General features: G+C 44.8%; 1 protein-coding gene across 10 annotated transcripts in view; it reads right to left on the reverse strand.

The window, feature by feature from the left end:
• Positions 1-808: 808 nt before the first annotated feature.
• GAPVD1 (GTPase activating protein and VPS9 domains 1) overlaps positions 809-25,301 on the reverse strand; it is an 81,118-nt gene continuing 56,625 nt past the window's right edge. For 7 of the 10 annotated variants that reach the window (XM_066256214.1, XM_066256220.1, XM_066256217.1 and 4 more), the window contains 13 exons: positions 21,941-22,018; positions 21,346-21,716; positions 17,826-17,913; positions 16,763-16,843; positions 12,783-12,905; positions 11,630-11,759; positions 9,789-9,898; positions 9,317-9,476; positions 8,164-8,351; positions 6,857-7,070; positions 4,634-4,706; positions 3,600-3,797; positions 809-1,539 (listed from right to left, as the gene is read on the reverse strand). In XM_066256214.1, coding sequence (XP_066112311.1) covers positions 1,399-1,539; positions 3,600-3,797; positions 4,634-4,706; positions 6,857-7,070; positions 8,164-8,351; positions 9,317-9,476; positions 9,789-9,898; positions 11,630-11,759; positions 12,783-12,905; positions 16,763-16,843; positions 17,826-17,913; positions 21,346-21,716; positions 21,941-22,018 — 1,955 coding nt within the window. In that variant the 3' untranslated portion in view covers positions 809-1,398. The remainder of the gene's footprint in view (positions 1,540-3,599; positions 3,798-4,633; positions 4,707-6,856; positions 7,071-8,163; positions 8,352-9,316; positions 9,477-9,788; positions 9,899-11,629; positions 11,760-12,782; positions 12,906-16,762; positions 16,844-17,825; positions 17,914-21,345; positions 21,717-21,940; positions 22,019-25,301) is intronic. The other 3 variants (XM_066256222.1, XM_066256221.1, XM_066256218.1) reach the window with 1 other exon arrangement.

A 25,301-nucleotide genomic window follows, 5' to 3' on the forward strand; every position in this document is an offset into this window, starting at 1 on the left:
GTCACAGTTCCCTTAGAAGTGCCTGGAACTGCTGTCAGCAACGAGGGACTCAAGGTGTGGGACAACTCTGTTATAAAAGAAGCTAGACGTGATTAGGAAACACACAAAGTGAAAGCAGTCAGTGATGACCATGACCATGTACAAGACCGGCGTCTGAAGCTTTGGTGCCCCTCCTTGGCCAATTTCTCAGGCACCAAAACCCATTCCTGATTAATTATCAATATACAATTGAAACAAAATATTGAGACACATACTTTTCTTCAGAAGAGAGAAATAAAGGCACAGAAACCTGCCAAAATAGATTTTTTTTCCCATAAGAATAGTATGGTTGATTAAAATAGTTTATCACTAATAAAACTTGTATCACTAAGCTGACAATACAAATTAGTTTTTAAAAAAATGACATTCACTGAATTCCTGGTCTGTGCATTCAATGTGAATAATCATCAAAATATATTACAATTAAAGGTTGTAAGGAGTTCTGTTTGGGGTTTCTACACTATACTTAGTATTTCAGATGAGAAGTACCACAATCAAGTACTAGCTAGCTAGCTACTGTTCCTTTGTACGTAATGGATGGTGATTAAGGATCTCTCCGACTGCAGGCTCCAAGATATTCGTAGTGAGAAATGTCTCGGTGACTTACTCATGATTTTTATACCTCTCATCAAACTCCACACCTAGAAAGTTCAGTAAACTGTATTACATTTTAATAAATACTTCTGTGTATTTTTTTCTTTTTGTTTTTAGTTTAAGCTCAGCTTAAATTTGTCAAGGAAAACCATTCACAAGAGGGTCCGTCACAATCTACTATCAGCAATATTCCTTGTTTATTAGAATCTGAAGATGTCCATATTACATCAAATATAAATATATATTATATTTACATTTCCTTCTTAGCTTTTCGATTTGGGTGAGTGTATTTATAGATAATGCCGCTGACTCACCACCATTATCATCCTCAGTGCAACTTGTGTCTTCCTTCCACTGATGTCTGTAGCATTAGACAGCATCTTAAAAGAGGTATACTTTTCTTCCTTGTTAAATAAAAGGAAAGAATGGGTATCCATAAATGGAGATCTAGAAATTTTCTATGAGAGTTTGCTTGGTTTTTTAGTATTTCAAAATACTTGAAAAATGTGGTCCCTTTTTGCAGTACTATTCTACTTGGGGACAAAAAAATGAAATAAAATGTTAAACTCAGACAGGAAAAGAGCACAAAGAAAAGAGAACCTGCTTGTTAGCTCATTAATCTGTTTAGTAAAGATCTGTTTTAAAATGTCTGAACGCTGTACAATATTATACAAAAACAATCCCAGCCTTCAAAGGCGCTGGGACATCTTCTCCGAGACGCGTCTGCCCGCCTGACGGTCTGTGGCCGGCGGGCCTGGGTCCTGGTCACTTGCGGTCGTCGATAGTTTTAATGAATTCCACTGCAGCCGTGAACTGCATCCACCAATAGGACTCCTCTCCGGTCAGGCAGCTGGCATAAAAGCTACTGATGTACTGGACGGTGGACAGCAAACAGGGTGGGTTTGCCTAGGGAAATGGAAAGTAAAAGTCAATCAGATGTATAGCTCTGCAAAAATCATTTAACATCTTCCAACGTTTTTCTCTGGAAGAGATACTAGCCCTTTTGAAAATAATCCTCATGCATAACCTATGGTGGCACAGTAGATGGAGCATCAAGGGGGGACACTGAGGTCGCCAGTTTGAACTCCCGGGTTTGCCCAGTCAAGGCACATATGATAAGCAATCAATAAACAACTAAAGTGAAGCAACTATGAGTTGATATTTTTTGCTCTCCCACACCTTTCTCTGTAAAATCAATAAATAAAATCTTTTTAAAGAATTTTATTTATTGAGTTTTTTGTTTATTTGTTTTGGGTTTCTTTTTTTTTCTTTTTTTTTTAATTTTATTTATTCATTTTTGGAGAGGAGAGAGAGAGGGAGAGAGAGAAACAGAGAGAGAGAAGGGGGGAGGAGCTGGAAGAATCAACTCCCATATGTGCCTTGACCAGGCAAGCCCAGGGTTTCGAACCGGCGACCTCAGCATTTCCAGGTTGATGCTTTATCCACTGCGCCACCACAGGTCAGGCAATAAATAAAATCTTAAAAAAAAAAGAACCCCCAAGTCCTCCTTTTGGAACTAGTCTGTAGACCCTAGCTCAGCTGCTATGAGCAGCACCAGTATCCTAGAAAGGCAGGCTGGGTTCTAACCCTCGCTGGACCATCTAGAGCAGTGGTTTTCAACCTTTCTGCACTTGGGGACCAGTGAAAACAGAATTATTTTGGGGACTGCTAAGGAAGAAATCACCCTGAGCATTAGCGAATTCAATTAAGATCACTGGGTCTGTAATCTTCATACAACAAGGCGGCTGTTCCCCGGACCTGCACAGAATTTCTGGCGGACTGGCCCACAGACCGGTGGTTGAAAAACACTGATCTACAGCTTTCATTGCTTGTGAGTCATTTCACCGCACTGGCCCTTCAGGAGGCTGAACCCATCCCAGCGGACTTACTCAGCATCCCAGGGCTCTAGTGTTAGATAAGGACATAAATGCTGTAGGCAAATTGAGTTCTAACTGGTTAGGAAAGGCAGGAAGAATCAGCTGAGGAAGAAAAAAACTGAAAAAGATAATATGCCTCTGTAGTAACATCTGCTTTTGTCTCTTCTTCATGGGGGAGAAAGGACACAGGTGTGTGAAACAGGAAGGCAAGTCGAGGCCTGTTTCTTGAAACAAACTTGAACTGACCCATCACAAGCAGGAGAGAGAGGTGCAGAGGCCAACGGAGGAACCGTGAAAGCTGAGCACACACTGAGCCTGAGGTTTCTGGCTGGGGAGTTCGGGATGATGAAATATTGCAAACATTAAGAATTAGTAAGATATGTGTCAAATATACTTTTAAATTTATTTATCGATTTTAAAGAGAGAGAGAGACAGAAACATCAACCTGTTCCTGTATGTGCCCTGACCAGGGATTGAACCTGCAACATTTCTGTACCAGGACAATGCTCTACCCACTGAGCCCTCCTGCCAGGGCTGTGTCAAATACACTTTAGACATCAAAAGACAGGCTCAGCTGGTGGAAACACACTGAGTGACGCATCCAGACCACACGGTCCTGCCCAAATGTTCAAAATAAACTGTTTACATGAAGAAACTTCAATTTTAGAGATAAAAACAAATAAAATATGTCAGTACTTTAAAAAATAATACGGTATATTACAAAATAAAAGGCTAAATGAGGAGAGAGATGATTGGCAAATGTGGTAGCTTACGTGACGAGGACTAGGAAGAATTCAGTGTGGAAGAAGATGGTAAAAGCACAGTCAGTCCCTTCACTCAATAATTATCACTCAACCCCAACGCAGATCTTTCGGCACGGCTTTAAAAGCGGAAAATGTTCATCCAGGAGTCTGTTCCTGCCACCCTTCCCTCTGAAAACCGAACTTCTGGACAACAGCTGACGCCACTTTGTTTCTGGTAACACAGGCTTGAGGCTGGAAAGAGCCATGGTCTCCAATACCCCATGAAGCCCTGCACCGCCCCGCTCAGATGCCAAACAAACTCTTCAGGAGCAGCGGCCAGGCCCACCTTTATCAGCACAAACACCAGGACGGGGACGAAGTCGTCTGCTCCAGGGACGGAGTCCTCGTTGGCCAGGCTCAGGAGGTTCATGATTGTGGAGCACATTCTCAGGATGCACTGCACTTTGTCCCGGGGGGTCTTGTACGCACTTATGGTCTTGATTTCTGACTGTGCAGACGGCCACGGGGCCTCCCGAAGATAAACCTGTGCGAGATCGGACGGCAGACGACATGACGGAGGGCCACCCAGAGGTGATCACAGCCCCTCCCCGTCGTGAGGCGGGGGAGGAAGGTCACTCACTGCCTCTCCCTTCCTTCAGGAAAATCAGGCTGCAGTTTCTTCACCAACTGCTAAAGAGGAAACTTAACTTTTAAACTTTTAAATAATTTGCTTTGCACCTTAAAATAAAACCACCTAGACATCCACTAATAGAGGAAATGGCACACAATAAGACAGAATCTAGAATTCATAAAACTTCAATTATCTTTCCTAAGTAGCTAGAATGGAACTTATCTACATGTAGTGGTTGATTCCAAAAGCAGAAATAAGCTACTTTTAAAAGAAAATAATTTATAAATTAATATATACCTTTGCTGCAGGAGTTCTAGAAATAACAGATTTTTAAAAATCACAGACAAAAGTTTTATGCTAAACAATGTTCCATTAGTTGGGATTTTAAACCACCAGAAAGCTCTAATACTTAAAATTTTCCTATTTTCTTATTTTGCAAGAGCTGTATGGCAGGTTAAAGCTCTGTTATCAATAACAAAAAGGCAACTTGGCGTCACTTTCAGGTTCAAGTCTCTCTTCTGGGACGTGGCTTCTGTGCCTGGAGGCCCTGCCTGCCCTGCGTGGCATGGTGTGGGCGGAACCCGCGTGACACTGCCTGCCACCAAGGCCCCTTTTCACACCAATCAGGGGAAGTACTTCTAATGCAAACAGCTGTATTCCACTGTATTCTGTTCCCGGAAGGACTGGGAACAGGCCCATGGAACACTGAGCTTCAGTTCAGAACAGCGCCATGCTATACCCCATCTTACCTCCGGGATCTGGAGAGCTCTGTGGTTGGCAGTCACTACTTTAGACAATCTCTGAATATGTTCGTGAAGAACCCTGAAAACCCCCAAAGACAAATATGTAAATCGTGTGCCATAAAATAAGGTACACAAAGTGTCATAATTGAGTTTTGAAAACATTTAAAATGTTTTAGACTTATTTCTAGATACAGATTACAATTACAGTTGAGATTCTTAGCTGGTAGTATTCTGTCTTGTCAAAAAAGTTATATTTAGGCCTGACCAGGCGGTGGCACAGTGGATGGAGCACTGGACTGGGACACAGAGGACCCAGGTTCGAAACCCCAAGGTCACTGGCTTGAGCGTGTGCTCATCCGGTTTGAGCACGGGCTTATCAGCTTGAGCGCAGGGTTGCTGGCTTGAGCAAGGGGTCACTTGTTCTGCTGTAGCCCCCCCCCCCCCGAGTTAAGGCACATATGAGAAAACAATCAATGAACAACTAAGGAGTCGCAACAAAGAATTGAGGCTTCTCATCTCTCCCTTCCTGTCTGTTTGTTCATGTCTGTCTCTCTGTCCCTCTCTCTGTCTCTATCATCAAAAAAAATAAAGTCATGTTTAGGATCTGCATAGAAAATGCTGAGTGCTAGAGGGACACAGAACAGGGAAGTCTTTCTTTCCCAGTTGGGACAGCACTCCAAGGAGGAAGGAGAGGGGCCCTCAGCTAAGACAACCTAATTAGTGAGCAGGCTGAGAGGCGGCAGGGGATCAACAGCCAGAAACCAAAGACGCTTAGATGGAGGAGGGACTCAACATGCAACCCCTCATCTCACAGTGAAAATAATTTGGCTGTAACAGCTGAAGGTTTTGGCTAAGGCTATGCAGCCAAACCCAGCTTTCCTGGCTTCTAGCGCTCTTCCCAGACACTGTGTTAGCTCTCCCCTCGATAGAACCGGAAAGCTGCGGAGATGCCAGGGAGGAGAGGACAGAATAACCTGCTTCCAAGGTGCTCTTTGCAGAAGGTACAGCCTGAATGTGCCTACTCCTTACCCCACACTGAAAGCCAGGGGCTGGTGCTCTCGAGTCTAGAGAACAGGTCCCACCCGGCGTAGAACGGGCAGGGCGGGGCAGGGGCCGACGCCTCTGAGACTGCGAACAAGTGACGGGCAGGCTGGAGCGTTCCTCATCCACTCAGAGGAAAAGAAATTCTCTCAGATGTAGATGCAATAGCTTAACATTTTCATTCAAAAAGTCTTACAAAACCCACAAGGCCCAGTTGAGAATCGCTGGCACAGTAAGGCACTGTGCTTGGGCCAGAAACAGCCGTAAGGAAAGAGAACTGCTAACTCCCCAGTCTCTCTGCCCCCCATAACCGCTGCTTCCATAGCACGTATTTATTGTCCAGGGTTAATTTTTAGGATTAGTTTTTTAAAAACAGCTTTACCGAGATGTAAGTTACATACCATACAAATATATAACTTCATTCCTAGTGAATAATAACGTGTGTTAGCAGTCCAGCCTTGCACCTGAGGCTGTCAGAATGGTGAGCAAGGACAGCACAGTCCTCTCTGCTGAGGGAACGGCCCCGCCCCAGGGGAAAGCATCCCTCCGAGGACCACACAAAGCAGTGAAGGAGAGCGGCGAGTCTGCCCTCCGGGGGACACCTGGCAGCGTCCGGAGACCTTTGTGGGTCTCACACCTGATGTGGTACTGCGGCTCTAGCGAGAAGAGCCCAGGGGGCCGCTCATCTCCCCCAATGCACACACAGCCCCCCATCTCAGAACTAGCTGACCTGGCCCAGGTGTCAGAGAGCCAGGCTCAGAGCCCTGACTCTAACACATGTAAACTTGCGACTGAGAAAGGCACACAGGCCTGAGGGCCATGGCAGGGGAGCTAACCTGGTCACAGAGGCCAGGCAAGGTTTCCCCGAGGAAGTGACGCTTGAGTCAGATCTGCAGGGAAATAAGAGTGTGCGAAAGGAAGGGAAGGAGAGCTGAGGCACAGTAAACAGCAGACCCTCCCCAAAAGGCCAGACCGATCAGACGCCCGTCAGCCTGACTCTCCCATCCCTGAAAACAGGGTAACGGCATCCTTTTTGATACTGTAACTCTGATGGGTGAATACAGCAGCAACATGAATTTGTCTTCCTATTAGATACCAAGACTTATGTACAGCTTGTCTAAAACATGGGCTGGCTGGCGAACACAGCACCACGCAGTGCGTGCAGGCACTAAGCACAGGCGCACTCACTGGTCACGGAGTATGTCCCCGTCCTGATTGGGGTAGAAAGCAAGCTTGAAAATCCGGTTCATGACGCTCCGCTCGATGGCCAGCTGGGCGTCCTGCAGCTGCTCCTCGCTGGCGTTCTGCCAGATGACGTCCTGGGCCATGGCGCCGTACAGGAACTGCAGGAAATCTTCCACCTGAGCAGTTTTATCATCAGCGGCTGTGAGCTTCTGAAAGTCTCCAATGCAAAATAATAATTTTAAAAATATACTATCTGAATAATTTTAAAAAGAAAATTATAGACATCACATTAATCACTAGCTATGAAGATACACTATGCTCTTTAAAGCCACAAGTGTCTGGCACTGCCTGGGCAGCTCAGCTGCTTATAGAGCACTGTCCCAGTATGCCCAGGTTGTGGGTTTGATCCCCGGTCAGGGCACTTACAAGAATCAACCAATGATGCATAAATAAGTGAAACAATAAATCGATGTTTCCCGCTCTCTCTTCCTCTCTAAAATCAATTTTAAAAAATTAGAAAAAAAAAAAAGCCAACAGTGTCTGGGCATAGTTTTTTTTTTGTTTTGTTTTGTTTTTTGCTATTTTCTGAAGCTGGAAACAGGGAGAGACAGTCAGACAGACTCCCGCATGCACCCGACCGGGATCCACCCGGCACGCCCACCAGGGGCAATGCTCTGCCCACCAGGGGGCGATGCTCTGCCCATTCTGGGCGTTGTCATATTGCGACCAGAGCCACTCTAGTGCCTGGGGCAGAGGCCAAGGAGCCATCCCCAGCGCCCGGGCCATCTTTGCTCCAATGGAGCCTTGGCTGCGGGAGGGGAAGAGAGAGACAGAGAGGAAAGTGTGGCGGAGGGGTGGAGAAGCAAATGGGCGCTTCTCCCGTGTGCCCTGGCCGGGATTTGAACCCGGGTCCTCCGCACGCTAGGCCGACGTTCTACCGCTGAGCCAACCGGCCAGGGCAGGGCATAGTTTATTTTAGGAGAATATGCAGCCAAATCATTAAAAAATCAGGAGAAAGGTAAAAAATACAAAGGTTTAAGAGCAAGACATGTGTTATAAAATGATATGCTTTGGTTGAAAAAATGAGAAAAATTGTGTAGATTCAAAAATTTACCAATTTTATCAATTTTTAAATATATATATCCAATGCAATAAAAATAAAATGTATTGTTTGACATCAAGGAAGGTTAAATGATTACAAATCCATAAATAACTGGGAATTTAAAGACCTGCTTTTGGACATGTAGGTACTCAAACAAATCAAGAGAGATGTCCGAGCCCCCCCCCCCCCCCGCACGACCTTCAGTTACCTTGAATGAACTCCCTGATCTTCTTCTCCTTGCTCTCCAGCAGCAGCCTCACGCAGACGGTGGTGAAGTAGCGATTGGCCACCTCCTTGTCCCGCAGAACCCTCTGCAGCAGCCGTTCCAGGTGAGCCTGCGTGGTCTGCAGTCCTTGTCGGCAGCGCGTGAGGTAAGCGATGTAGGGGGCTCTTTTCCTGAAAGGAAACAGGCTTTGCAGGTGAGATATATATAAATACAATGCACACTATCTTTGGAGACTGAGGCCGCATTTTTCTTTAAAAAAAAATTACTTCCTAGATTTTGGTTTTACAAATAAGCACGTCAGACTTCCAGCTCGAGAAACAGATCATTCTGCCTGATGGTCAGTGGCACAGTGAACAGAGAGGCGGCCTGGGATGCTGAGGTCCCAGGTTTTAAACCCTGAGGTTGCAGGTTTGAGTGTGGGACCACTGACAGGACCTCGTGGTCGCTGGCTTGAGCCCAAGATCACTGGATTGAGCTAGGGGTCACTGGCTCGGTTGGAGCCCCCTGCCCCTTGGTCAAGGGTGTGTATAAGAAGCAATAAACTAAAGTGATGCAACTATGAGTTGATGCTTCTTATCTCTCTCCCTTCCTGTCTCGTTGACTGCTACAGAAAACCAAAATAACAAAATGCAATTACTATACAACTAGATCATTAAACATACCTCCAATTATCTGTACCCAGTCTAAATGTAACAATCATTAGCGCCCCCGTGCCCTAAGCCTCAAAGCCTCTTCACCTCCTAACCATCCCAATTATGTTTTTCTCCCTAACTGTTAGCAAGGGACTGGCCATATGGGTGGCAATTCCTTGGCCTTCTCCTGCCTCCCTGGGCCAGGGAAGCAGTCTTCCCTATCACCCTAAAAACGGGACAGTGATACCCTAGTTGTTACCCTGGCCTCACCTCTGCTAAAGCTCTTTAGTGCAATGCTTAAGTCAACAGTACATCTCTGTCTGTAAGAGCTGCTCACTGATAACTACATTTCCAGACTAAACAGACAACCGCAGTCCCCGGGAATCTACGTGCAGGTAGACATACCAAGCACTTTGTAGTCAGCCTAGACTCATTCCCGAAATAAGGGCCGAGAGGAAAGCGCTGCTGCAGGCAGGCCTAGCGCGAAGGGCTGGGTGCGCTACCTGTAATCCTCGGCGATGGAGGCCAGCAGCTTCCTGCAGGTCCGGTTATCAAAGCGGCACACACAGCGCATCGTTTCTTGCAGTTGAGCCATTAAGTTCTTATCTTGTAAATTAATTGCTTCTGCTATCTGAACTTTTAAGAAGCATACAATTTCATTATCTGAAAAACAAAATAAGAATTGTTACTGTTGAGAAAATCCATGGGCTTAACCTAAGCGATGGGTCATCCCTCAGCCGTGGGGACATCAATTCTGTTTACCACATGGCAGCGGAATTAAGCAGAACACCACTGTTAGGGAACACCTGGGTGAACCAGAAGTCACCAAAGTGCCCTTAACTGAGCCCAAGTTATGTATATGAGGCTGAGCTGTGTGGAATGGCTGTAAAGCGTAAATACAGCTCAATCCTGGCAATTTCAGACGCCTTAACCTCCAGATACAGGGGAAAATCAATGATCCATGTAGCAACCTACCTTCTGGGTCCGTGTGGTCTGGTAAACCATTCCTGGTCGAATGGGTTAGCACAGGGAAAGCAACTGAATCGGCAGAGCAAAGGGCAAGCCTCAGTTTCTTTTTTGCATCTCTGAAAAATGAGTTGAAAATTCACTAATGTCTATATCCAGATATGGTCACATTTTATGAACATTTACTATGTAAATTTACACGCTACCTCAGGGCTCAAATGATTCAGGTGGTCATCAATAAAAGGTCATTTTAAACTTATGGCCACCTCACTTAGATAAACAGGCTTTCCAGTTACCCAGGGAGCAAGGTTATAAATGTGTTTAGAGCAAGGACCACTCTGTAAAGGCAGCAGAATCAGGCTGACCTCCCAGCACGTGCTGAAACCTAGCACAGGCACTGTGAGAGTCAGAAAGAAGGACTGTTGGGAGGCATCACCCAAACTCAGGAGGCTGCCACCGCCCTCGGCAAATGTTGACCCTGCCCCCAGACAAGCCTGCAACCTGGCAAGAGGCCCTTTCTTGTTGCTCTATCACTAGAAATCATCTTGTACTGAGCCAACCCGCTTCCTTTCCTCTCCCAATGACTGAGAGCCCCTCCCCCAGGGTAGCGCCCTCAGTTAGGTGTGGCCCGCCACAACAGTGCTGCTCTTCTCGCTGAGAGATGCCATTGACATTCTTTCATCTGCTAGTGGCTGGGGCTCCTTCTGGTCCTGCAGAGCATGGACCAGAGCTGCTTCAGAGGGTCCAAAGTTGCCATCCAAGAAAGGAGCTGAAACGCCTCAGAAAACAGGCCAAAGTCCCTCCCCCTGAATGAGTCTGCGTCCTTCCCTCACAGTCTGCTTCCTACAGAACAAGGACTTTACAGACCAAGCCCGTCAAATGTGTTAGTCACCCACTTTGCAAAGACTCATAAAATATATAATAGTAAAGTCATGGCCGAAAAATAAAAATTCTATTTGCCACTCCCCCCAAATTACTATAGGAAAAAAAATTATAAGGCTTTGTAATATTCGCACATATAATGATATACTGCTTAGAGTTTTCTTTAAACTAATTGGAGGGCCCTTGGCCGGTTGGCTCAGTGGTAGAGCATCAGCCTGGCGTGCAGGAGTCCCGGGTTCGATTCCCAGCCAGGGCACACAGGAGAAGCGGCCATCTGCTTCTCCACCCCTCCCCCTCTCCTTCCTCTCTCTCTCTTCTCCTCCCGCAGCCAAGGCTCCATTGGAGCAAAGTTGGCCCGGGTGCTGAGGATGGCTCCATGGCCTCTGCCTCAGGTGCTAGAATGGCCCTGGTTGCAACAGAGCTACGCCCCAGATGGGCAGAGCATCGCCCCCTGGTGGGCATGCTGGGTGGATCCTGGTCAGGCGCATGCGGGAGTCTGTCTGACTGCCTCCTGTTTCCAACTTCAGAAAAATACAAAAAACCCCACAAAAAAACAACTAACTGGAGGGAGGGCTAACTATGAAACAACACTGGCCATGTACTAGTGACTGCTGAGTCCAGGGAGTGAGGAGGGTGACAAAGTGAGGTCCCCAGGGCCAGTCAACAACTCCGCAGCTGACCCTGCCTCCTAGCTCCTCCTCCCCCAGCATTCCTCAGGGCTAGGAGCTCTGCTGGGCAGAGGCACTGCCACTTAGCTAGGAGCTTATGAGGTTTTCTTTTATCCCTAAATATATGTCTTTGATATATGGCGTCACACGGGAAGCACAGTCTTCTCAGTAAATAGCCAGCTCCTTCGTATCTCTGCTTTATACGTTTAGTAAGTAACTTGGTGAATCACTTGACTCAAGGTGACGGCAGTGGTGAGGACAAGTCCACCGCCCCAGTCCTCTGTCTGATGCAGGAAGTACCTGTAGGAGAAGGCCGAGTCCTGTGGGTGGGCGGCCTGGCTCGCGGAGTCCGGGAGGTCATCGGCGGAGATGTTCTGCAGGGCCTCGTCACGAGGAGAGTCGTGTGCGCTTTCACCATCGCCCATCACCTCTAAACAAAACCCAGCCCGCAGAGGAGAAGAGGGTGAATCAGGAGCTCTCTGGCACCAGGAGCCATTCTGAGCAACTCGGCAATAAATTAGCATTGTGCTTTACAATGAGAAGTCTTTGAAAAACAGTTCAAATATTCCTACAAGTTATTGATGGCAACAACAATGTATCAAGAGACAACTTGTTGAGAAGAGAATGGTTTTACTTCCTATACCAAGCCTAACTGAAAACCATGAAAGTCTATGTTAATTTAATAAAGATAATACTCTGTGATCAGAATCACTGACCCACAGAACTGAGAAGGGCCTCACACATCACTTTACACAGCACCCTTCTTCACGGCCGTGGGATCCTGGCCCTCAGCAGAGAGCTGCAGAGCCCGTGGCCGCCCGCCCACCCGGGGTTGAGAGCAGGGCGCGCAGGTCTCCATTCCCCGCCCCTGGGTCCTCCCACTGCCCAGGAACGGGCAGGGGTGGAGTCAGGACAGATCTGTGGTTCCACAGTCATTTTCATGTTTTTAAACGATCAATTCAGATAAGAGGTGCATGTAGAAAAATCAAAGGGAATAAAAGTTATATAATAGCTATAATAAAGATACTGTGTTTATACAGGAAAAATATCTTTATTCTTAGGAGATAATTTCAAGTGCTTTAGGGAAAACGACAGAGAAAGAAATGTGGGGAAACGTTAACTGTAAGTCTAGACAGAGGGAATATGGACCTGCATTGTTTTATTTTTTCAACTTTTCTGTTACTTTAGAACTTTTCCAAATAAAAAGTGCGCAGAGCTCACTTCTCCCCAGCGCTGAGTCTTCCCCAGACACCGCAAGTATGCTAAGCACATAAAGGCACACAGTGTACAGGCATGCTTTTCTAAACTGTTGTTGCCTCTTCATTCATCTTGGGAAGTGTACCATATTTTTCTGACAGCTATTCAAAAGTAGCTATTACAAGACTACTTTTCATTCCAGTCACCTTTACCACTGTGATACAACAGTTACTACTCAAGTCCTTAGGATCGTCACCTGCACTTTCGTAGTTTGCCATTGCGCCCTCTCCGGGGCTGGTTCGTTTGATGGCATTCCTGTACTTGTCCAGGATATCCTCGGCGGCCTGAGCTTGCGCACTGAGTCTAGGGCTGGGGTCATCTGCAGGGAAAGGAGAGTGGGAGAATCAGCTCCTCTCAGTTTGTACCAACTCCGATGTTAGTACGACACCAGGAGCATAATCCCAAAGGCTGATTAGGAGGTAAGACGTAAAAAGAGCACATATCTCAATGTTAAGAGGCACCATGCAGCTGCCTGCTCCTCCCATTGCTAGGCGCAGAGCCTTGCCAAAGCACAGAACTGGGAGGGTTAGCTCCACTTCCTCATCATCGCCAGAATTCTGCATGACAGTGTCAAAAAGTTCAGTGCAGACCGAACAGATGATGGCTTCTAAAGTGCTTACACTCAAACCACTGTTATTAGCAATTCATGCTAACAGAACTCCCAACAATGCATTTTTATATGCAGGCTTCATTTATTCAGACATCTCCATGCTGAAGGAGCAAATAAAAGAAGTATTCAAACTGAGGATTAAAACCTTTTAAATAGTAATAAAAATTGCCTTCCTCCAGTCTTCCTCCTTGGATTTCTCTCTCTACACCAGATTGAAAACTGCTGACTTTCGTACTCTATCTCCCTGGATCTCACCACGACAGTGCAGCTGCTGGCACAGAGCACGTCTGTGCATGCAATGGTGTCAGGGGCCCCCTAGAGAATCTAGACACTGCTGGGGAGTGCTGGGAGTGTACCTTGAGTGCACAGAGAAAGAGCTTATCACAATCACAGAGGCAGCTGTTTACTGACAGGACCTTTAATCCTGCCAGCAAAATCAGCACGTCAAAATGTCTTCCTGCAGTCGAACTGATTCATAGTTACCAAGGCCAAGAACTGCTACAGGTCTATGGACACAATAAAGTTCTTCATGGACACAATAAAATTCGACAGTGAAATGTAAACTCCTGAGATAGATCTCGGCCAAGCAGGTGACTACCATAAATATCCACATTCTGGTAGAATCCCATTTTTTAAAAAGTCTACAATCACTAGAATGTATATATGTACGTGTTAATAGCAGCTAACGTTTATTGAGCACTTACCACGTGCCTGGGACTGTGCTAAGTGCCTGATCTAATGATCTCAATCACCACAACACACTACAGAGAGGCACTATTATAAAATCACCCCCATTTCATAGAAAAGGATATCAAGGCACAGAAAGGTTAAGTATTTAGGCTTATAGGTTATTCTTTTGTTTCCATGAAAAAATAGTATATTTGTCTCCATAAAATTGTAGTAAACTGGAAAAGGGATTTCCAAAGTAATTTAATCTTTCTGCTATAACAGCATTTGAATGCATGATCAAAAAGTTGTCATCTCATCTTCAAAATGTAAACTGATAAAACCTTTATCATTACAAAATCTTTTTTTGGAAAGGGAGTACTTTTTTGCTATTAGTTTTGAGTGTTGTTGAAGCTCTTTTGAAAAAAGGACAACAGAATTTGGCTAAACATAATACAAGTCACAGATACTTATAAACTTTATTTCTATAACTCCATTCTTAACATTTCTAGCCAAGAAAAATAATAAAATCAAACAAAAATGCTACATATATGAAACTGTGAGCAGTATTTTCACAGTAAAAGTTGGATACAATTTATCCAAAAGCAAGAGAATGTACTGCAGTAAAATCATGATACAATAGATGAACTTAAAACCAACAGAAGTTATTTACAAACCAACTATATCTAGGAGAAACTGGGAGACATTTATGCAAAAAGATGGTAAAAGAACAGCTACATACATGCTCTGATTCAATCATGGAAAGCTATGTACAGACACGGAAACATGGGGCGAGAACATGAAAAATAGGAAGAGTTGGGCTGGTGGTATTGTAGGTGGACTGTTAAGAAATTTCATAGCATTATTCAATGGATTTAATGATAATTTTCAATGAGTCATTAGCTAGGACTGGGTAGAAGTTTCTACACCAGTAGAGAGAGGTTAAATGGCTTGAATTAAACACAAAATAAAATATGGAAAAAAAAATTATTCTATCCTACCTAGCTTCCAGTTTTAAGAACCAAAGACAGCCTGACCAGGCAGTGGCGCAGTGGATAGAGCATCGGACTGGGATGCGGAGGACCCAGGTTCAAGACCCCGAGGTTGCCAGCTTGAGAGTGGTTTGAGCAGAGCTCACCAGCTTGGACCCAAGGTCGCTGGTTTGAGCAAGGGGTTACTCGGTCTGCTGAAGGCCCATGGTCAAGGCACATATGAGAAAGCAATCAATAAACAACTAAGGTGTTGCAACAAAAAACTAATGATTGATGCTTCTCATCTCTCTCTGTTCCTGTCTGTCTGTCCCTATCTGTCCCTCTCTCTGATTCTGTCTCTGTAAAAAAAAAAGAACCAAAGACAAAAAAACAATTTACAACCTCTCTAAAATGGTCAATTCAATGTTACAGAATCCTGAGATTTCGTTAAGAGTATTCCACCCTGTAAACACTGGTGGTGTCCTCGCACTGGAACATGGGAAGGAACACAAACATCTTGCCAAAAGTACGCCTTCCCAGCTCTTCTCAGACTGTCAATTCCTGAAGAACGAGGGTCACGTGTGACTTGACTTAACCCCTACAACACTTAGCACAGTGCCTGGCATGAGTCAGCTGTTCAACAAGCATTGGCTGATAGAGTAAGATGGGCTTGACTGCTCCTAGCAGGGACCAGAGGCCTGGAAGCAGAATTCCTGCTGTCCAAAACCCTTTCTTCCAGGAAAGTCATGTACCAAAGCAGGGACGTGTGCTAGGACAAGGACTACATCTAAATCTAGAGCACTAGGTGTTAAGAATAGCATGCATTACAATGGGATTCTACCTGTACTCTACTGAGCTTTGAGGAGTGTTCTTTTTAAATCTACCCCATTTTGAAAATATAAATCTTCATCTTTAACTTAGTAGAACATAATTTAAAACTGAAGTAAGAATAAAATAGGTGAGAAATTAATTTCCCTCTAGATACTCTATAGCCCTGGTCTGCAAACCGCAGCTTGCAAGCCACATGCGGCTCTTTGGCCCCTTGAGTGTGGCTCTTCCATAAAATACCATGTGTGGGCGCTACCTCGATAAGGAATGTTCCTACCTATATAGTTTAAGTTTAAAAAATTTGGCTCTCAAAAGAAATTTCAATCGTTGTACTATTGATATTTGGCTCTACTAATGAGTTTGCCCACCACTGCTCTATAGTACTGGAAACAGTCCACAACTGGCAAACTCAACGCTGGGTCATTAACACTACTTCTCACACTCTTTCCTCCTCCCAGGGTGCTCATTCATAATGTGCCAAAAAGAAGCTGTAAAAATGCAAATGCTGAATAAGATGAGAACCCACCCCCTAGCTGTATATTCCTTGGGTCAGTAGCAATGTTAAAATCATTCAAGCTGTAAAAAATCTGTCAAGTTTATAAATTTATAATATTGTTTGAACAAACACCTTTCACAAAAAAAGGAATGATTAGGTAAAACAGAATTTCACTGTGATCCTGAATCAAGAGCTACAGATGGAAGTCAATTTAGAATTCTACGATCAACGTTAGAGAAACTATTCAATCAAGGATCTTAGCATGCATAGCACAAAACCATCACCACGCATCCCTAAGAGGCACTCTGTGTCATCATCCCACTAAGACGTCCAGTGGGGGCGTGTCTAGAGGCTCAGGATCAGGGGCCTCATCATAAAGGGAAGTTATGACAATGAGGATGAGGATGGCGGTGGCGGTCTGCAGGAAGAGCACACTAGATTGCCTGTGGCCGCCGACTGGAAACCACAGCTATGAAGAACACACTCCCCACTGTACACACAGACACACTCTTCTAAAAAGGCAACGCGCATGACACCCAAGAAAGAGTGTTATGAAATATGTGCTCTGGGAATGGAGGAGCCAGGAGGTCCATGGGTCTACAAACCTGTGAGTGTTGAGAATCTGTCAGGCCCCAGATCATCTTTGTCTTTTTCTTGTTTCTCTTTCTTTCTAAATGGTATAGGAGCTGGAAATTAAATAAAGTCAGTAGTGTGACATACAACATACCGCACTACTAGGAAGACAGCAGGCGTTCTGCAGGCAACTGGTGTGCCAACATTTCTAAGTGAAAGGAAGGCGAAAAGTTTAAAAGCTAAGAAATCCCGAGTGTCAACTGACAATCGTTCTTAAATTAGCATTGAGGGTTCTTAAAGAAGCTTTGAGAGTCATCTGCCACAGGAAGAATGATTTAACGGCAATCTATTGGGACTAAATCAAAACCACGGCCTCGTAACCTCTGCTCAGAAACAACACGTTCAAAACTCTGAGCCTCGCTCTCCCCTGTGCATCCAGCAGGCGTGAGTCTGGCGTAAGGGCAGCACTCCGCAGCTCCGGCGCCACGGGGCCGAGAAGAGGCCTTCGGAAGAGTGCCTAGCTTTAATCCTGGGTGATCTCTCCTTTCCGGAAGAGATGCTTTTGCAAACTCAAATCTCATTATCTACTGATATGATGCCAGGCTATTCACAAAAAAAGCAAACAATTTTATACAACTGCCTTCCAAAATAAACACTCACTAATATTCAGGGTATAAACATTCTCGAAGAACATAAACATTAAAAGCTTAAGTTTATTCCAGGAATGTAAAGGATGAATTTCAACTTTTCACTTTAATTACTGATGGCATTCCTTACCTGCAATAGTTATTGACAATACATATGTCAAAAGTCCTACATGTCTAACATCAGTGGTACATGACTTTTGAACAACTGTGACTTGTATTACTCCACTTATGAAACCACTACCACTTCCTGCAAAGAGCAAGAACTGTCATTTCTAAAGCGCTACCTTAGCATTCACCTGCACAAAACCATTTACTTTACCCTGAAAACGCTGGAAACAAGCCCAGCAAGCCTCAGAGAGACAGGAGCTGAGATACCGGCTCTCTGAAAGAGATTCTGGGCCTCTGCTGCTTGTTGCTAATACGGCATTCTAATATTTTATAAAATTACCTTTAGGCATGGCAGAAACAAAACGTTTTCTCCACCAAGGTCTGTTCCTGTCTGATTTCTCATCATCGCTATCTTTGCGTTCTTCAGTCTGTAGGAAAAGTTTGATGCTTTATTTGGAGTTGGGCAGAAGGACAAATTACTACAAAAGGATTTCAGTTAGTCTGTGAAATACAAAGGTTTGTCTTAAAAGCAAAACTGTTCTTGGTGCTATATTGGAAGCTTCTGGAACATGGACATGTACCTTTTAAGCACTAAACAATGATCTGCTTGAGGGTGGGTACCATCTCATCACTGTTAGAAGTCTGAGAGCTTGAGAGGCACGGAACACATTCTTGCAGAGTACGTGCAATGCCAGTAGTGCCCAGAGGGTTAACGGGATGGTAGCAGCAATTCTCATAGTGAAACCAAGTCTGGACTGTGTGCCAAACACTGCGCGTAAGGATGTATGTTATCTCATTTAAATCTCACAGCAGCCTTAGGAGATGAATACTATTATAAAGCCCTTTTTACAGGTGCGAGAACTATGAGGTTGAAAAAGGTTATCACTCTTCTTCCCCAAAGTTATACAGCTCTACGTGGCACAGCTGGGATTCAAACCTAGATCTCACCAACCTCAAACTTCATGTTTTGATCACCAATTATGATGAGTTATCATTAAGAACACATGTCAAAGGGCGGGGACTGTAATTCCTTTACTAGCCTGTCATGTGATCTTAAATCACTTAATTTCTATTTCTTCATCTATAAAACTGGACTAAAAATATCTTCTCTAAGGCATCCATGTAGATGGGGTGTCAGGACAAGTGGAGGGAGGTGAGGGCACCTGTGCCAGGGAGTAAGCAGTGGGGATGGGACATCAACTCTATACACACGGGGACATGTTGCTATTGGAGAAGGGAGCAACAAATATGAAAAAGGAGAGAGATGAAATAAACTTGTTTTTAGACTAGAATGGAATACACAGGTGTAAGCTCATTGTTCTCTAGAGATAAAGATACAGAGAGAAAGAAATACACATGGAAAAGTGTATATATGCACATGTAATCTCTCTTTCTCTCCCTTTGGCTCTGCTTACTGAGATATCCCAGGAGTAGCAACAGCCCTACAACAAAGAGCACACCTAGTATTCAGATCCTGGTTTCTAAAAACCATTTTCTATTAAAAGGAACAAAAGTTCCTTGGAGAAATGGCTGATCCAGGACTAGGGCAGACACAGTACAATATAAGCTTGAGCCCAAAGGTTGCTCGCTTGAAGCCCAAGGTCACAAGCTTGAGCAAGGGGTCACTTGCTGTGCTATAGCCCCCCTGGTCAAGGCACAGATGAGAAAGCAATCAATGTACAACTAAGGTGCCGCAACAAATAATTGATGCTTGTCATCTCTCTCCCTTCTTGTCTGTCACTATCTGTCCCTCTCTCTGACTCTATCAAAAAAAAAATTGGCCCTGGCCGGTTGGCTCATCAGTAGAGCATCGGCGTGGCGTGTGGGGGACCCGGGTTTGATTCCCGGCCAGGGCACATAGGAGAAGCGCCCATTTGCTTCTCCACCCCCCCCTTCCTCTCTGTCTCTCTCTTCCCCTCTCGCAGCGGAGGCTCCACTGGAGCAAAGATGGCCCGGGCGCTGGGGATGGCTCCTTGGCCTCTGCCCCAGGCGCTAGAGTGGCTCTGGTAGCGGCAGAGTGACGCCCCGGAGGGGCAGAGTGATGCCCCAGAGGGGCAGAGCATCGCCCCCTGGTGGGCAGAGCATTGCCCCTGGTGGGCGTGCCGGGTGGATCCCGGTCGGGCGCATGCGGGAGTCTGTCTGACTGTCTCTCCCCGTTTCCACCTTTAAAAAAATACAAAAAAAAAAAAAAAAAAAAAAAAAAAAATTGATGAACAGGATATTTACATATTTCAAAGTACCCTCTCCCCCACAAAACACTTATTGATTACAAAGGAGACGGGAGTAACTTTATAGTGGGGAGGCCTGGCAGACCACAGGCATGAGACAAATCAAAACTGTGTGCTAGGCCCTGGCCGGCTGGCTCAGTGGTAGAGCGTCGGCCTGGCGTGCAGAAGTCCCAGGTTCGATTCCCGGCCAGGCACACAGGAGAAGCGCCCATCTGCTTCTCCACCCCTCCCCATCTCCTTCCTCTCTGTCTCTCTCTTCCCCTCCCACAGCGGGGCTCCATTGGAGCATGGATGGCCCGGGCGCTGGGGATGGCTCCTTGGCCTCTGCCCCAGGCGCTAGAGTGGCTCTGGTCGCGACAGAGTGATGCCCTAGAGGAGCAGAGCATCGCCCCCTGGTGGGCGTGCCGGGTGGATCCCGGTCGGGCACATGTGGGAGTCTGTCTCTCCCCGTTTCCAGCTTCGGAAAAATACAAAAAAATACAAAAAAATAAAAAATAAACAAAAAACTGTGTGCTAGCTGCTGTGGGTAAAGGAACCTACTGTCACATTAGTGACATTCCTGCAAAGATGAATGACCTGACACTAGGCATGGGAAAACATCCAAATTCTAAAAACTGACCCGTAATTTTGAAGAGCATGAAGGTTTTGAAAATCAAGGAAAAACTGAGGAAATGTTCTGGACTGAGACTAAGATAACATGACAACTAATTATAAGGTGTGATGCTGCATGAGATCCTTCATAAAGACTGTCACTGGGCCTGGCCAGGCGGTGGCGCAGTGGATAGAGCACTGGACTGGGACGTGGAGGACCCAGGTTCGAGACCCCGAGGTCGCCAGCTTGAGTGTGGGCTCATCTGGTTTGAGCAGGGTTCACCAGCTTGAGCCCAAGGTCGCTGGCTCGAGCAAGGGATCATTCGGTCTGCTGTAGACCCCTAGTCAAGGCACATATGAGAAAGCAATCAATGAACAACTACGGAACTGCAATGAAGAATTGATGTTTCTCATCTTTCTCTATTCCTGTCTGTCTGTCCCTATCTGTCCCTCTCTCTGACTCTGACACAAAAAAAGACTGTCATGGGACAGCTGGGGACATATAAAGTGGGTATGAGAATCAGATATAGCAATGTGTCAGTGCTGAATTCCTGATGTTGATGGCTGGACTATGTGTAGGGGAGGGAGCATGTCTGTAGGAAACTATATATGGAGTGTCAGATCGCAACTCACTCTCACATGGTTGGGGGGAGGTGTTTTTATCTGTTTCCACCTCCTTTGTAACTCTGTAATTGTTTCAAAATAAAAAATAATACATGTTGGGAAAAAAATAATAGCTAACCATCTCAGAAGAAAACTGTGAGGTTTAAATGAAATTTGATATAAAATTACTTGGAGGAAGTTAAAAGTGTTATAAAAATGCACGTTACATTACTGCAAAACCAAAGTGCCATAGGTATCCTATGGATTATGGTTGTGGACATCCTGGGCTGACCAGTCATCTTCAATTATGACTACTTTCCAGCCTTTATCCTAGATGTATATACCCGTGTTAATTTCAGAGAGCAGGAGAATTGGGCAGACAGAACATTAAAGCTGACCACAATTAGCAAATTCCCCAATGTGGCCTGTATCCCATACCTCTCCTCTCGAGGAGTCCTTACTCGGGGACGAAGATGACGAGTGAGGTGCAGCCACCAAAGAAGTAGCACCAATGGCTGCGGCCGGAGGGAGCTCTCGCTCCTCATTCCCCGGGCGTCGGTTCCAGCTGGGGTCACTCATGGGTCTCCGGACAGAAGACACTATGTCAGAGCTCCTGCTGCGAACCAGTCTCTCAGGATAGGAATGCCTTTGCTTGAACGCCTCCATTTCGGCTGGAGTTAGAACATGGGAGCCGAAGTTCGGCAGCCTGGCCTCGTTTCCACCCACAGCGCCTTCCAGGATTGGGGGGTCTGGCGGTGGATGCGACGGCCTGGCGTAGTGAACCTTCGGCCTCACCACAGCAGAAGCCCCTGGAACCCAGGAAGAAAGTTTGTAACTGAGACACAACTGATCCAACCAAGGCACTAACTAACAAGGGGCTTTGGGTATGTTGTTCTGTCCGTGATAAGACAAGAGTCAAAGAGCTCACTTGATGATCATTTCACAATATATACAAATATTAAATCAATGTTGTAATATAATGCCACATGCCAATTATACCTCGATTTTTAAAAAGTTCATTTGACTAGTTTACCTTCATGTGAAGACAGTGGGTCGAACATGGCAAGCAGAGACTCTGACTGAGAAGGGGGAGAGGTCAGCTGGTGGGCACCTACGACAAGACAGGCAAATGGAGAGCAAGTCAGAACGCATCACTCAGCGGGAGCTCCAACACAGAGACAAGGCTTCTGATGTTTGTCCCAAGTTTTCAAACTTTTATCCATCAATTATAACTTGAGAGGCATATCAGGAAAAAAAGACTCTAATAAAGATCAAATTCTGATTACTCCTAATTCATTTTACATTTTTTTCTCTATACATGGATTTTGATTACATTTAAGTGGTCTAGCAGCCATAGGCCTGTTACTTCTAGTGGCCGAATTGTATCATAGTTAACGCAAAAATCAGAGAGCCAGAAGACGTAAGTCATCAAAATGTTCAGACTGTCACAACTTCCCTGAGCCTCAGTTTCTGCCTACAAAAACAGGGCAACACTACCTCCAGAAGGAGTATAATCTAGTTGTAAAACCTGAAATTCTAACACTGCTCTCTCAGCACATGACAATTTATAATGAACTTATATTAAAAGAAATATTACTGTTACACCATGAAACAAACTTGAACTTCTGAAGTACACTATTTTGAGCTACACAGTAAAAGATGATTCCTCTAAGCATATGTCTAAATAGTCAAAATCAGAAATATTAAAATACGTAAGCGTGCAGAAGCTAACACTTTCCAGTATATAAAAATTGTTACTCTAGACTTTTTGAGTATGAGCTATTTTTTTATTATGATAGCATTATGTCTTTTGCTTTGTTCCTTTTGTTCTATAGCTTATATTTACCTTTCCTTTAAAAATTACAGAAACAGTGCATCATTATGAAAGATACCTTAGAATATCAGTTCTCAAATTTTGATCTTAGAACACCTTTAAAGTTTTTTAAATTACTGATTGATTTTTATTTCCCACATTAGAAATTAAAACTGAAAAGAAATATATATTATTCCAGTTAAACACTATACCCATCAAATGGCAATGCAAATAACCCTTTATAAAGAAAAATAACTATATTTTCCAAAATAAAAAATAAGAAGAGTGACAGTGTTTGACACCTTTACAAATTCCTTTACTGTATGGCCAAACAGAACAGAGCTGGCCTCTCATATCTGCTTCAGTTTTGAGTCAGTTGCAATATGTCATTTTGGTTGAAGAATATAAAGAAAACCTGGCCTTACGTATGTATACTGCTCACAAAACAGGGGATATTTCGCCTGACCAGGCGCAGTGGGTAGAGCGTCAGACTGGGATGCGGAAGACCCAGGTTCGAGACCCCGAGGTCGCCAGCTTGAGCGTGGGCTCATCTGGCTTGAGCAAAAAGCTCACAGCTTGAGCCCAAGGTCGCTGGCTCAAGCAAGGGGTTACTCGGTCTGCTGAAGGCCCGCCGTCAAGGCACATATGAGAAAGCAATCAATGAACAACTAAGGTGTCGCAACGAAAAACTGATGATTGATGCTTCTCATCTCTCTCTGTTCCTATCTGTATATCCCTCTCTCTGACTCTCCCTGTCTGTAAAAACAAACAAATAAACAAAAAACGGGATATTTCAAAATGAGTATGAAGCTATAAAATATTCCCTAATTTTTGTGAGCGGGGTAGTTGGAAAGGGACCATACTATTTTAAGATTTTATTTACTGATTTTACAGAGAGAGGAGAGAGAGGGGCGTGGAATGAGAAGAATTCCCACAGCTGCCTCACTTCAGTTGTTCACTAATTAACTGTCGTATGTGCCTTGACCAGGCAAGCCCAGGGTTTCGAACCAGCAACTTCAGCATTCCAGGTCAAAGCTCTATCCACTGCACCACCACAGGTCTGGCAGGACCACACTATTTTAATATAACCTTAGTAACTGTAGACATCCTCTTTGGTACTACACCAACTCTCGACATGTAGTTTTTTAAAGGTTAGCTACAATGTGGAATCTGAAACCAAATCAATGAACTTTTTGTACTCTGTTACATTAAAATTAATTGGACTGCCTTGCACTTTAAAATGGATCTCTTCCCCATCCATGCTTTTGCAATATCATGCACTGATCATCTGGAAAATACGAGTTCAATTAGATACACAAATTTTCTAAATGTTGACACATTTCAACATATGAAATAAAAAAATTACATTATCATTATCACCACCAGTTTCATCAGAAAAGTCTTTAAATAGTGGGAAACTGTTAAGGTCATAAAGGTGGAGCTTTATTCTTTTTAATCCGAAAGCCTGGCTGTTATTATTGGCAACAAACTCTACTCTGTCCGTTGTTTTCCTGGAAGTGACAGGCTCATTCTGTTCATTTTCAAGAAATGTCTGCCAGGCCCTGGCTGGTTGGCTCAGGAGTAGAGCATTGGGCCAGTGTGTGGAAGTCCCGGGTTCGATTCCCAGTCAGGGAACACAGGAGAAGCGCCCATCTGCTTCTCCACCCTTCCCCTTCTCCTTCCTCTTTATCTCTTTCTTCCCCTCCTGCAGCCAAGGCTCCACTGGAGCAAACTTGGCCCAGGCACTGAGGACGGCTCCATGGCCTCCATCCGCCTCAGGCGCTAGAATGGCACCAGCCACAAAGGAGCAATACCCCAGATGGGCAGAGCATCACCCCTGGTGGGCATGCCGGGTGGATCCCGGTCAGGCACATGTGGAAGTCTGTCTCTCTGCCTCTACGCTTCTAACTTCTGAAAAAATACAAAAAGAAAAAAAAAAAGAAACGTCTGCCAAATACCCAAATGTGAATAACAACAGTTTGTCTGTTAGTCATTCCTTCAAGTAAAAATGGTGGTTCAAGAAAAACAAACAAACAAGAAAAAAAACAGGTAGTTAAGCTTACAACTGTATCACAATCACATAGGTGCTTTTCCTTGAGACATTTCATATTTCAGAATGCATTAAAAATGCATTAAGGGTACTTCTTATTTCTACACATAGAATATTAGATGGGTATTCAAGGGTTGAGATGTAATTAAATAATTTTTACTGCTTCACCAGACACTCAGAACATTTTTTTTCTTTTTTTTGTACTGGGAGAGAACGCAGTGACTGCGAGCGCAGCTTGTATGCGGCCTGCTGCATGCCAAGGCCCCAGCACACTCATGCACCTCGGCTTGTGCACCGTCGTGCCAATGTCAACACAGTGAGAAGGACCATGGCTTTTCATTATTATGGAGACAGTTTAGTCTTATACTCCCTGCACCCCAAGGGTCTTAAGGACTCTCAGTAGTCCATGAAGACTACAGTCTGAAAGCTACAAGTTTAGAACAGTGGTTCTCAACCAGGCTATGCTGCCCCCAAGGGATCATGTGGCAATGTCTGGAGACATTTTTGGTTGTTACAACTGGGGGGGGGGGG

Source organism: Saccopteryx bilineata, chromosome 2 (assembly GCF_036850765.1).
Source record: "Saccopteryx bilineata isolate mSacBil1 chromosome 2, mSacBil1_pri_phased_curated, whole genome shotgun sequence".
In the NCBI taxonomy this organism is placed as follows: domain Eukaryota; kingdom Metazoa; phylum Chordata; class Mammalia; order Chiroptera; family Emballonuridae; genus Saccopteryx; species Saccopteryx bilineata.